The 12,793-nt window shown below is 40.0% G+C and overlaps 1 protein-coding gene across 2 annotated transcripts in view; it reads left to right on the top strand.

Annotated features, from left to right (window-relative positions):
• POLR3B (RNA polymerase III subunit B) overlaps positions 1 to 9,117 on the top strand; it is a 72,641-nt gene extending 63,524 nt beyond the window's left edge. For both annotated transcript variants that reach the window (XM_054632119.2, XM_077178474.1), the window contains exons 27-28: positions 4,155 to 4,328; positions 8,466 to 9,117. In XM_054632119.2, the coding sequence (XP_054488094.2) occupies positions 4,155 to 4,328; positions 8,466 to 8,595 (304 nt within the window). In that variant the 3' untranslated portion in view covers positions 8,596 to 9,117. The remainder of the gene's footprint in view (positions 1 to 4,154; positions 4,329 to 8,465) is intronic.
• Positions 9,118 to 12,793: the final 3,676 nt, after the last annotated feature.

Here is a 12,793-nt window from a genome sequence, read left to right on the forward strand (position 1 = left end):
GATCCACCACTCTTGCTTTGCCTGGCTGCACAACAGCTCTTAGTAAAGTGCAGCTTCTACCTATTGATGTGCTGTTAGAGAAAGGAGGGGCAGGTCTCTGCTATACTGGATACAGAGGTGTCTTCCTCTTTGGCTTTTCATTGCTTATTTTCTATGCCTTTTTGCTTTCCAACCTCACACTGTCTATAGGACAAACTTGTGCTTTCCATGGAAATAAATGCCAGTGGTTGAACTGGGAAAGAAATAGTGAAAAGATTTTGTAACTCTTGTCTGAACTTTTTCATCAACCACATTGAGAAAAGGAGGTGTAGCACAACCACAGCTGCTTGCCTATATGAACATAAATTATATTCCCAAATAATAGGCTGTCTGTCCTATTTTCTGTTCTTCAGTGTGTTAAGCATTATATTGGTCCTTCACATGAAAGTGAAATCTCTGTCTTAGCTAACAGTACACAGGATTTACTGGAACTCCTGGCTTACCCAAATCCCTTGATCTGCCTTTGTATTGCCTCCCCAACTTCTCAGCTGTTCAGAGACACTGAATTTAAGTGAAACCTTAGTACCAGGACAATGTAATGTTTATATGTAAAGATGAAGTTTGTGTGATTTCCCCCATCATTTCCTTTCTGCAAATTCGTTGTTCAGTCAGTAGCATCATACTATTTAACTAGGGCTCCTTATTTGACTTTCAGGAAAGCTAGTGGATGTTCAGTCTATGCTGCCTCTTGACTAGTCTTTCAGGAATTTTCTTTTTTCTCCTGAAATAATTACACATTTGTTACTGCCATTGCCTCTGCTGAGAGAGTCGGCATTGCCAGCTTTCGTATTCGCTATTGTTTTATCATCCATTGCACTTCCTGGAGAGTAGATTGCATCTAACATTCTTTTTTGATTTTAAAAGTAATCTTGTAACAGCTTCCAATGTGGAGTTTGGCTGTCATTGTCTTGAAATGCATTTTTTTATATATCAAATGTACCCTAAGTGACAGAGCAAAGCTGTATTTCCATCTGGAATGAGGCAGAATACTTGAGCTTCTTGATCATCACTGATTCTAGCTATTGTTCTGATTAAAACAAGACTTTGAAAAATTGCTAAGCAGCACTCTTTGTCAACCATGGTCAAACCCACCAGGATGTTGCCCTCTGGACTAGTACTGGAAGTGAAATGCAATCCTTAATTTCAATGCCATGGGTAGTTGACAATGTATAAGACAGTTCTATATGTGGTGTTGCTCAGATACCCAGTCCTGCTGAATCTTTTTAATAGAAAACCTGCTTTTAATTTTTCTTACAAGAGAGCAGTGTAAGCTTTCTGCATGCAGAGTTGTTTTGATGGACATTGTCAGAGCTGCCACCTCTGTGTCTTTGGACATGTCAGATGTGCCAGGTCCTGTTGTGCTGCAGGGGAGCAGTGGGACAAACAACGCTCGGGGCTCCCCTCTGTGCTCTGGGGCTCTGCAAGCATGGGATGCCCTCCTCCTTCAAGCAGGGTTTTTAGGTAATGTTCCACTTCTTGGAGATCAGTGTTTCAGCAAACAACTCCATTCAAACTAGTCACTTGTTCTCCCTAGCAGGCACAAAGGAGATCTGCTGAGACCATGAAGGCAGACTTATTTCCCCCACTGGCCAGTGAAACAAAGTAGAAGACCATTCAGCTGAACCCACTGTTCTTGCAGAAAATGCAGAATTAATGTCAATAAATTCTTAATGTGCTTAAAAACACTGAAGTTAATTGTTTTATGCTTTTTTTGTTCTAAAAGCAACAGTTGTATTGAGTGAAGATCACTTCTTTTTTTTATTTAAAGCATCACTGCATTTTATTTAGCATTTGAGGATTTTAGGAACTTACATATTTCCTTAATATTAAAAATATCTCTTCTTCTTGATATTCCCAATCTTGTTTTCAAGAGTCTGCTTTGTTTTCTGATGTTATATTTAGAATAAAGAAAGAAGTTAGTCACCCAGGGCAACAGCTGCAGTGTACATGTGTATAGTGGGAAAGGGGAAGCACAGATGCTTTATAAGTACCGTTTTAACATTTTAAACAACTTTTTATGTGAAGAATTTTAAAACTTGTGTGAGCTGGAAGAATAATCTGATAATCTTAGGAAGCAGAAGATAGACTCATTTCAAAGTTCAATATTCAATCTCAATATTGAAATTTTTGGTACCTTAGAGAAGACTACTTTTTAGGTAGGTGGAATTTTGTTTTGTTTTCTTTCCATGAGGTCAGAGACAGTGGGAGTGAAATTTGACAGCTAAAGGTTCAAGTTGGATGTTTTTTTATTAAGGGAGCTTTTTGTAATTTTTTTAATGGAATTTCATCTGCCTTGAAAATGTTTACCCTGGATCTGTTGGAAGACCTATGGCATATCTAGGCATGGTGTTGAGGCCCCATACTACTTCCAGAGGTTTTATCTTGCCATAATTGGGGTGAGACTTTATTTGGGCTCACATTTCTAAAACTATTTTATCCTGAACAACACCACCAGGTGAAACTGCTGAAAGCAGACTAGTGTATTAAATAATATTACAGAAGTCAGTTCATAAAAACAGCTCGGGCACTTCTAACACCATAGCAAATACCTGGTTCTTTGGAGGTCCAAACTGCTTTTAAAGTCTGCCTCTTGGCACTTCACAAGAGAAAATGCATTCACCACAGGGTTAGCCTTTAAAACAGCATCTGAACAGTGATGGTGCCATCATCTGGGGAGGGGGCCCCGGGGGAGTTTAATCAGGATGTAAACAACTTCTATCCATTCTCCCAACAGTGGGAAAAATGGAAGGTTATATGAATGAAAAGGACAATTTGAATTACAAGCAGATTCGTTTTAAGGTTCCACTGTGGTCAGAGTAAGAGAAACTACTTGCCCCTAAAAACAAATACAACTTGCATCTTTAAAAGGTATTTTGGTCTGGTAATTAGGCTTAGTTTTTACATGTTACAAAAGATTATTAGATGTTGAAGGCTTTTATAAAATCTTTCCCGTGATTTGCAGCAAGTTGGCAAAATCTTATTTTTATTATCTTTAGTAAGCTTAAAAAATTCAGTTGTTAGAAATAATAGAAACAAAATATACTCCAAAAGTAATGGGCCAGATATGTAATTGTATATTTTATGTGGATTACACTGCTACAAGTGTCAGAAACAGCACATAAACATGAGGTTCAGGGAGCAGTGAAGCTCAGTAACTTCTTTTAAATTCCTTCTCTTTGCCATCATGTTTCAGGGAATATACTAAGATGGAAATACTCATTAAAGTGCATACAGTATATTAGGGCTGTAGGAATTCAGGATTGTTTTTGTTTCATAGTTTGCTCTGATATTTGCAACCTACATACTACATCATTGTACTGGTATATGAGAGTAGAACTCATACTATGAACCTGCAGAATGACAAACAAGAGGTTAAAAGTTTTGATTGTCTTATGCAGTCTTAATGTTAGATTATATACAGTACCTTATTTTTTTACTTCAAAATCTTTAATGTATACTTGATTGCTTTATTAAAATTTTCCTCTAGCACCATAAGGACAGGAAGTCTCCTCAGACAATAAATAAAAGTTTGACTTGTGTACAGCAACCTAGAGAACACAAAAATCAGTCTATTAACCATCATACATGAAAAAAATAAACTGGATAAATGTTACTTAAAAAAAAATAGCATTTCAATAATGAGTTAGCAATATATATACTACTCATTTGCTGACTTATTTGGGTGTTCCCTCACAGATCAGAACCATCTTTATTTTAGAAATTAGTTTTAGGTGTAGTTCATCTGAAGCATTAGGTTGATGATTGATTCATTAACTGCTGAAAATCATTTCATTTTGTTGGCTACAAACGATAATGTCTCATCAAGAAAAATGCCGAATCTGTGTCCAGATTGTCTTGGGTACTCTTAGACATCTTTATGTTTTCACTTATTCAGCTGCATTCTGAGAGGTAAAGAGCTGTGGCCTGGTGCTGCAGTTGCCACTTAGAGAACTGCATCATATTGCAGGTACAGGAGCAACACATTTGTGAGATCAGCAGTTCTGGTTTGTAATGTCCATCAACCCTGTGTTGTTCCAACAGTTTGAAGACAGCCTAGAGTCATAGAATGTATGTTTTGGAGTACTTACTACATTTCTCAAATATTTATTTCAAAGGCAACCCACTGAAGGTCGATCCCGTGACGGTGGTTTACGTCTTGGAGAGATGGAACGGGATTGTTTGATAGGTTATGGAGCCAGCATGCTTTTGTTGGAGAGGCTGATGATTTCAAGTGATGCCTTCGAAGTGGATGTTTGTGGCCAGTGTGGCTTGCTAGGGTACTCTGGATGGTAAGTTGTCAAGTGCCTCTGTGTAACAGTACCTTGCCCTTGATTGCAGTGCTTCTCAGTTTTCAAGAGCTCACAGGCACCAATTAACAATCTCATGCACTTTAATCAAAAAGTTCAAAATTGGCATTTGGGAAAATGGTGACAGGGGATGGTTCTTTATTGTGGTCTGATTGAAATTAGGACTGAATTGAGTGTGTGGTCAATGGGCCAGGGATCTCTCCTGTTGTGGGGGCACAGGTGTTCTCTTCCACAGCTAGGCTGTTCCCTTCAGTCTGTCTGCTGACCTTCCATTCCAGTGCTGACCTTCTGTCCCACCCTTGCAAGGGACTACTAAGCACCCAATCCCATATATCATCTGTATTTTGAAACAGGGAGGAGAGCAGTGTCAATGTACTTCATGGTTCTGCCAGCAGAAATGAGGATACTGGCTGGGCTACTAACACATCTTCCTGCTGCAATGCCATGTTGAACCTCACAAGGCTGAAAAGTGAGAGTGGGCACAGAAGAATAGGAGAAGAAAGCAATATCTACTGCTTTCTTGTTCTCTAGCTACAGTGTTCATAATCCCATGCATTTGGTTTTCTTTGGCTGTTCCCCTCCCAAATGCCTTTTGCTTTGTAATCTTGTGAAACAAGGAGTTCCTTCTCAAAGCATCAGGCAAGTGCACTGATCCCATGTTGGAGCTTGAGAGACAAGCAGCTGCCTTGTGGAAAGCCTGTTTGGAAATCCAGTAAGCTTCTGCCTGTATGCCTTGTCTCTAGGAAACTTCTCTCTAGACTGGCTAATGGTCTTGCTGGTTTACTCTGAGACCTAACACAGTACTGAGCTGGTCTCCTGAAAACAAACTGGTTTTTAATGTAGGGGAAGCATAAAACTAAATGAAAAAGCTGTGTGTAACTCACCACGTGTAACTGGGTTTTGCTTAACTGTCTCTTCTCTCCAGCAATTTTGGGATGTTAGATTTAAAGTTGTCTTGTAGCATGCTGAAAATACCCACTCTTATTGGAAGATAGACAAACTTCTCTTTATAGTCTTAGAGGTCTCTGAGGGAGATGTTTTGCTTTGACCTGGTTTTGTTTTAGGCAAGCAGAAAACAGACTTGTGAGACCAATAGGAGTTTGAGATACAATGTTCTTGCAAGGTTTGCAAAAACAGGTGATCTGAAATCCCATGACTAAGGGAAGAAAAAATAAATGGTGCGCATTCAAGTTAAAAGGTACTCTAATATTTATGTTGGGAAAAGATAGAGAACTAAAAGGAGGAGGAGAAAGATTAATTTCTAAGAAATTAATAATTTTTTAGAAAAAAAAAACAAAAAAACACACTTGGAAACTTAAGACGTCTTGGTTATCAGCATTAATTTAATGGGAGGAAAAGGAAATTGGACTTAATTCACTTCAGTATCTCAAGTGTGATTTTTCTATGATGTAATGAAGTAGGAAATTAAGGTGTATTCTCAGTTTGTAGATGTGTAAAGGTGACAGCTACTGTTTCTGCCCTTGGTCAGACCTTTCTTCTGAAGCATGTGGCTTCTGGCCAGAAACCAAGCACCACCTTTGTCTGCTCACAGCAGCAGCTGCTCTGCTCCTGGGGAAGCAGATGTTCAGACAGAGGTGGGTAAACACATGTAATCCAGAGGAGAGATGAGCCCTTCTCTGGGCATCCTAAAATTGGTGATTTTCAGCTAGGCATGGTCCTGCTGGCTCTTGTGCCATAACCCTTTTTGAAAGTCCTATTTTTCTTGAGGGTGTGTTCAGTGTACGTAAGAGGGGAGGCCTTTTTTCTGACCCAGGTCTCTCAAAACTACTGCAGTGCAAATAATTGTACGAAGTAATGTAAAAGGAAGGACATGCCATAAGTCAAAGAAACAACCACTTCTAACTGTGTAAAGCATTGCCCTTAAAAAAATCTCACATGCAGATGTAGCTCAATTATTTTTTCAATAAGACCTTGACTTTTAGAGCAGTCCTTGAAGATTTTCACAGTCCACAGAAAGTGGAAGTACCTTGAAGAAAATTAGGCATTTGAACTTTAGAAGTAATACATTTTATTTTTAAGGTGTTGCTAATACAATTAATTTTTTGAAGTTCGTAGCAAAGTTAACTAACTCCTTAAATAATTGTGAAAGAAGCTACTGTCTCAGACAGAGCCAGACATTCTTGCAATCTGATTCTGTGAAAAGCTGTCTGATGTGTGAGGGTAATCAATAAGAGAGCTTCTGCTGAATTTTATGCTGTGTCTACCAATATCTGAGGTAAGTGGCCCTATAATGAGCATCACAGTAGAGACGAAGTCATTATGAGAAACTTCCAAATGGGCCTTTTCAGTGACTCAGGCATTAATAAGACATTGCTGCAAGAAACCTTTTAGAAACATTGTTTGTGGCTGGCATTAAGGGCACTTGTCTTATGGAAGATGAGCCCTTCCTCTCAGATAAGTACTAGCCCCTGGGTATGTTTTTCTGCAAGATAGTAACAGCAGATCAGTGTTGGGGCCTGAACTGGTATTTTCACAGGGGAGGAGGACTCTTGTGGCAGTGATAGAATTTGTCCTTGTTAAAAATGTGGTTGAAACTTACTATGATTTACATGGGTTTATGCAGATTTTCCAACTGAGCTGTTGGAAAGGTACTTAGGAGCAGAACTGCACTGAATGCCATGAGCAAAATTTGGTCCTTTTTTGATGATAATTTATTCTGATCTCTCAAGTATTTGCATTTTAAACCAGACATGAAGAAAAATTTTATTTCTGGTCCAGATCCAGCCTTGAATGGTATAGTTGCCTTTTTCTGACCAGTTTAGTGTCAATTCTAATACTAAATGGTCTTTAATGTACTTGTTTCTGTGATCTCTGTTTGACGGAGTTTTGTGCTTACTGCGCCTTTCTGGGTGGTCCCCATCGAGTACAAAGCAGGCCCAGAATGGCGTAGGTTTGAGCCTGGGTGCAGTGAGTAGTCTCTGCTTCTCAGTCTCTAGGAGGTGTAATCAGATGCCAGACGTGTGCTTATAGCAGAGAAGTTGTGTCTCATCAGGCTTCCAGGGCCTGCAAGGAATTCTATCTCTCCTATAGAAAGCAATTGCTTGCTTGCCATTGCTGGAGAACAGCTCCCATTGAGGTCACTTCCTCCCACCATAAAATGTACCTATCCCTATAAATAGGGACTAGGGAAGTAGTTATAAACCTGCATTGACTGTGAGCCTTATTCTGTACCATGGAAGCGTGCAGAAGTTTTGCTAATTCCTCCTTAATTGGATCTTCAGACTGTTATGACTTTATGGCAGAAATACAAATTTGAAACACAGGAACAAAAAAACGGAGCTTTGTTAAACCATTAGGAAGTGCTGAGTCACTCTTTGTTCCCAAAGGAGTGGCTTTCTCAACTGTCCAAAACCAGAAAATTTAATATAGAGGAGAATGAAGAAATAGGGAGGTTGGAAATGGGTTTTTATAGGAAATATTTTCTACCACCACTGAATTTGAGTCCAAATACTGTAAAGATGGCTGACTAGCCTATTTATTCCTTATATAGTCACGGTTATATCTATTTGGCAAAAAATCCCTTTCTCTCTGAATTTTAAGATCATTAGAGCAAAGAGCACAAAGAGTATGTGTTAAAGCAATTTTACTGAGTTTCTGTGATGACTAAAGTTTAAAGATCTAAGATGAGAAGGGTCTCTTTTCTGGAAAGTGCAATGATTTGAGACATTATAGGGTGAAATTGCATATTAAAAACCTCCTTTCTTCCTGACTCTTCTTTTTGTGACATACATGTAGCATGGAAATTGGACCGTTAACCATTTTTTCAGAAGCACTTGGCTTTGTTCACCTCCTTTCTGTCACTGTGCAGTGCTGAATTTGTTGACATTTATGTGAGTGCTGAAGAAGCAGAAGTCAGTCCTGTTAGGTCCGGAGCACTGAGTGATTGCCCTCCTAGAAAAGTGCAGGTTTAACATTAAGCTCCTATTGATTATTTAAGGACTTTAAAGCTATGACTTAAGCACTAAAATGTGTCTCAAGCACTTGGTGTTTCTAGGACTGTGGAGAGTGTTTAAATGTAGATGGATAAAACAACAGTGGCAATTGGGTTTTTTCAGCAGAAGTTATTGACCAACTCTTAATTTTTGTTTGTTTCCCTAGGTGCCACTACTGCAAATCGTCATGTCATGTGTCTTCTCTGCGCATACCTTATGCCTGTAAACTCTTATTCCAAGAGCTGCAGTCCATGAACATCATACCTAGGCTAAAACTTGCTAAGTACAATGAATGAACAAGATGAAAAAGACCCCAAAAAAGTACCTTAAGGAATTATATGAAAATCCAGCATATCTCACTGGGAGTTTTTTTGGTCAACAGGAATAAACTCTAAAATCTGAATGAAGGGAGGTGCAAGACAGTAGGAAATCTTTCTTACATATCCTCCTTGTGTTTAAACTGACATGGATGAGTCTGTTGGTGAAATACACCAGGAGCAGTTCTGAAGCCTTGATTAGTCATGAACAGGACATGTGGGAAATGAGGAGTAAGGCCATGGTCCAGCAAAGCACTTGGATCACTTCAAAAAATCCCATGCTTGTGTTTGAAAAGGTCTTTGCTGGGCTAGTCATAAGCAGAGCTAAATACACATCTTATTCATAGAGGTTAAAAATGTTTTCCAAACCATTGTAATAAATGTTTTAAATAATACTGGCTGAATATGTTGACAGTTGTGTAAGGATGGTAAGGTGTTAAAATGTCTAAACCATTTTCTGTTCCTAAAGCATGTTCATTAAAGTGTTAAAATTTTCTAAAATAGTGTCAGTGTTAGAGAAATGGAAGTACTTTCTCAAGGGCTTGAGATCAGACATTTTGAGTGAGATTTCAACATGCAGGTGCATTTGTGTGCCAGCAGTGGTGTGCTTGTACAAGGTAGTATGTTGTCAACTAAATGTATGCAGTTTCCATGAAGTTCAGGGGAGGAGGTAACTGCATATGTAGCAAGTGCATGATACAGCACACAGATATCCATTCCATTCCTACTGATGGTAGCAGATCTGATAATACACTGGCTCAAAGTCCTGAAAAGACAGGCTGCAAACACTAGGTAATGATCATTACCTAGTGTGCTGTCATAGGACTCTAGAACTCTTTTTAAAATATTAACATAGCAAAAACATTTTAAGAACAAAACAAAACCGAACCTATGAAGAACAAATCCTTCTCTGACAGTGAAGCAGGTTTGAATGACCTGAAAGGATTTAGAAGGGGAACAGCTGGATTGTTTTCATGAGGTCTAAGGCCTAAAACTAAAACAGCGGATGAACTAAGAATCATTTAGTACTCTAAACTGACGAGCCCTTATTCAGAAAAGCATGCAGTTAACTTTTTAAGCAAAGGACATCAACATGCAGACTTCCTTCAGTGAAAAGCAGCACTCTGGGTCAGCAAGGATACTGAACACTGCCTATGATGTAGAAGTCCTGAGATGCTCTTTGGCTCCTCATATGGCTGAACTTTGTGTGCTGGTCCTTATGATCCTGCTGATCCTGACACTGGTCATGCAATAATGTTGCTTCTGTTCTCTTAGCTCTGAGCTTAGATGAGTATTTAGCCTGAGCAGATTTCTTTTTAGCCTTCCACTAAATGCCTAAACTTAAACTTTTGTGTTTGGGCTTAAAAACCAAGCCTGAAGAAATACATTCTACTTTCCTTCTCTTTCCCCCCCCCCCTATTTTTCTTGCAATTGGACTGGTGACAACACAGATGTCAACACAGCACAAGCTGGATTGGAAAAGCACTTGAAGCACCTCTTCCAGCATCCAAACACCTCAGGGTTATTTACAAAAGAGTTTTAAGAGAATGAGAGAGTGACATCCTTCACACTGGAGGAAGAGGTTAACCAAAAGCCTCAACTGAATGAACAACCTCTGCTTTGGTGCCTGAGATGCCCAGCTGCGGCTCGGGAGCACCAGCAGAGGGAGTGAGCCTCTAAGGCTACGGCTGCTGGGGGGCACCACAGAAACACGCTGAGGATAAGAGTCCTTGCTCCCTAGTCCTCTCCCTAGGTTGGGTGGTCAGAGTTGCAGGACATGAAAGACTAAGCAATGTGTATATTTCACGTGTGGAAATTGAAGCAGTTAGAGCAGAGATGGAGGAGGAACAAAAAATGTGCTCATGAGTAACCTCATTGAAAGAAAAGGTCTGTGTGCAGTCCTGAGGAGGAACCTTGCAGCTCATTCACCTCAAGCTGATGGAAGCATGGGGATGAATGGATTTTTGAGGGTGAAGGATATCCTGTAATAGCTGGGGTTTAGGAAGAAAGGACCAGCCATAAGAATGATAGATCCAGTAAAGTATAGAAATTGGACATGTCGCGCAGTAAGTGAGTGTCACCCACTATCAGCTACTCTGGTGATACCTACATCAGCTGTGTTTATACATCACTGCTGCCTGACCTAAGCCTGTGCCTACACTGGAGGCTTATTTGAGTGCAGATCTGGGTTGAAACTGATGTTTACTTCTTATGTCTCTGTAGGAGGCAGCCATCATAATTGACACCTACAAGTAATCTCTTGGCAATGGAATAAGCATTACAAAACCAGCAGCAGAAACAGAACAAATGGCTATGGATTCCTGAAATATGGTTGGTCGAAGTGGCAATTCATGGAAGGAATCCTACTATAGTCAGGAAAAAATTATAATGCATGGACTGATGAGGTAAAATACAGAACCCCAGAGCTGTCACATTACTTTCCTCTGGTGAGCCTCATCCTTGCAGCGGTTTGAATTATCTTCCCAGACAATCTCCCCTCCCCCCCTTTTATACTGTGGATGCCTTCAGAAAGTAGGTCTTATGTCAGCTCATGGCTGCACTGCTGGAGCTGGTATTGCCCAGATCAACCCTGCCATCACTGTCTAACTACTGAATTAGATACCTTATTCTGAACAGCACCTGACAAAATCTGAAGGTTTTAGCTCTAAGAGCTGTAGCTAGAAAAGTACCATAAGGTTTCCATTCCATTGCAACTTCTTTATTCCTTGTATGTAGTGCCCAGGTCTTGAGCATCAGTCCCATACCAGATGCAATACATTCTCTGATATGAGCTAGAGCTGTGTGCTACTGTTGGAAAAGATACCTAGCTCCATGTAGTATAAGTTATCACTTGCTTTGCAGATAAAGGGTTAAATGCTATGTATCCTAATGAATACTGTACATGTCCAGGCCCACTATTTGGTTGTGAGAAACAGAATGAAGCCAGGGCTGAGCTGCAGAATGCTATGGAGTAGAGAGCAAAGCACAGGGCTTCTGGCCAGTTCTGGAGCTGAGAGCAACACGGCACTAGTTCAGAGTTCAGAGAAACAGCTTCACTTCAAATCATTTATGTAACTCTTACAGGTATTTAATTTTTTTTTTCTTAAGGTAAATATATCCAAACATTGAAATAAGAAAAACAAACTTGAAAGGAAAATGAAACCAGACTGGCCTATTTTCAAACCATTCAAAGAGGATATATTATGAAATAAAGGCATACTGAGATGTAATAATTTTAAGATGAAAGTAAAGGAAGGGCTCCCACTATGCACAATTGGTTTTGTTTGTAATGCCCATATCTCGTTAAGAGTTTTTCTTACAAAGAAGCTTCAATGTGCAGCAAAGTGAGGTTTTTAATTCTTTGGACTCCTTATTTCTTGCTTAAACTGGGAGGAAAACCAATGAAAAACATAGACTCATGATGATGAGAAATTACTATGTCTCTTCTCATGTTTTCTAATGGTAAATAGAGAAAATATCTGTGGTTTATAGCAAAATGGGAGTACATCATAATTAAAATCCTATAAAGACTGAAGAATATTTCACTGGTTTGTGGTAACAAATGGCAAACTAATGAAAAGTGCTGTGCACCTGACAATGAATTTGCAAGCCCTGCTCAGACCACCTGTAAAGCCTGATAGTAACTGGTGTCACACAGCTGCAAAACAAAACTAGAAGGGATAAAAATTCTACTGTACTTTGCCCCAAGGCTCTTGAGGATGAGGATGACCCTAGTGAGTGGGAGCATAAGCCTTGAAACAAAGTCACTGGCTTGCAGCCCTCCCACAGGAGCCCTCCTCAGCCCTGTCTCAGCACAAGCACCTCTGGAGCTGTGGCAGGGAGCTGGCTTAGCACTGCTGAGAGTGCCTCCAGCTGGCCTCTCCTCCCATTGGAGCTGAGGATTGTTTTACAGCCCTTTGCCATTTCAGCAGGGCCATGGGGCACTTGATGAATCCCCTCCTCTGAAGAGGACGTGACTTGCCCAGGGCCACAGAAAAACTGTGCCAGAACTGGGATCAGGGCTCCACAGTCCCCAGGTGCCAGACACGTGCTTGCCTTAAAACTGAGCACTTCATCAAACCGTAAAATCCAGCCAGATGGTGACTCTTTACTATTATCTGGACCAGTGCTGGGAGGCTTAACGTGTGCAAGGCACTATGAGGATCTGGATTCCAGT

This window comes from Agelaius phoeniceus, chromosome 5 (assembly GCF_051311805.1).
Source record: "Agelaius phoeniceus isolate bAgePho1 chromosome 5, bAgePho1.hap1, whole genome shotgun sequence".
Taxonomy (NCBI): domain Eukaryota; kingdom Metazoa; phylum Chordata; class Aves; order Passeriformes; family Icteridae; genus Agelaius; species Agelaius phoeniceus.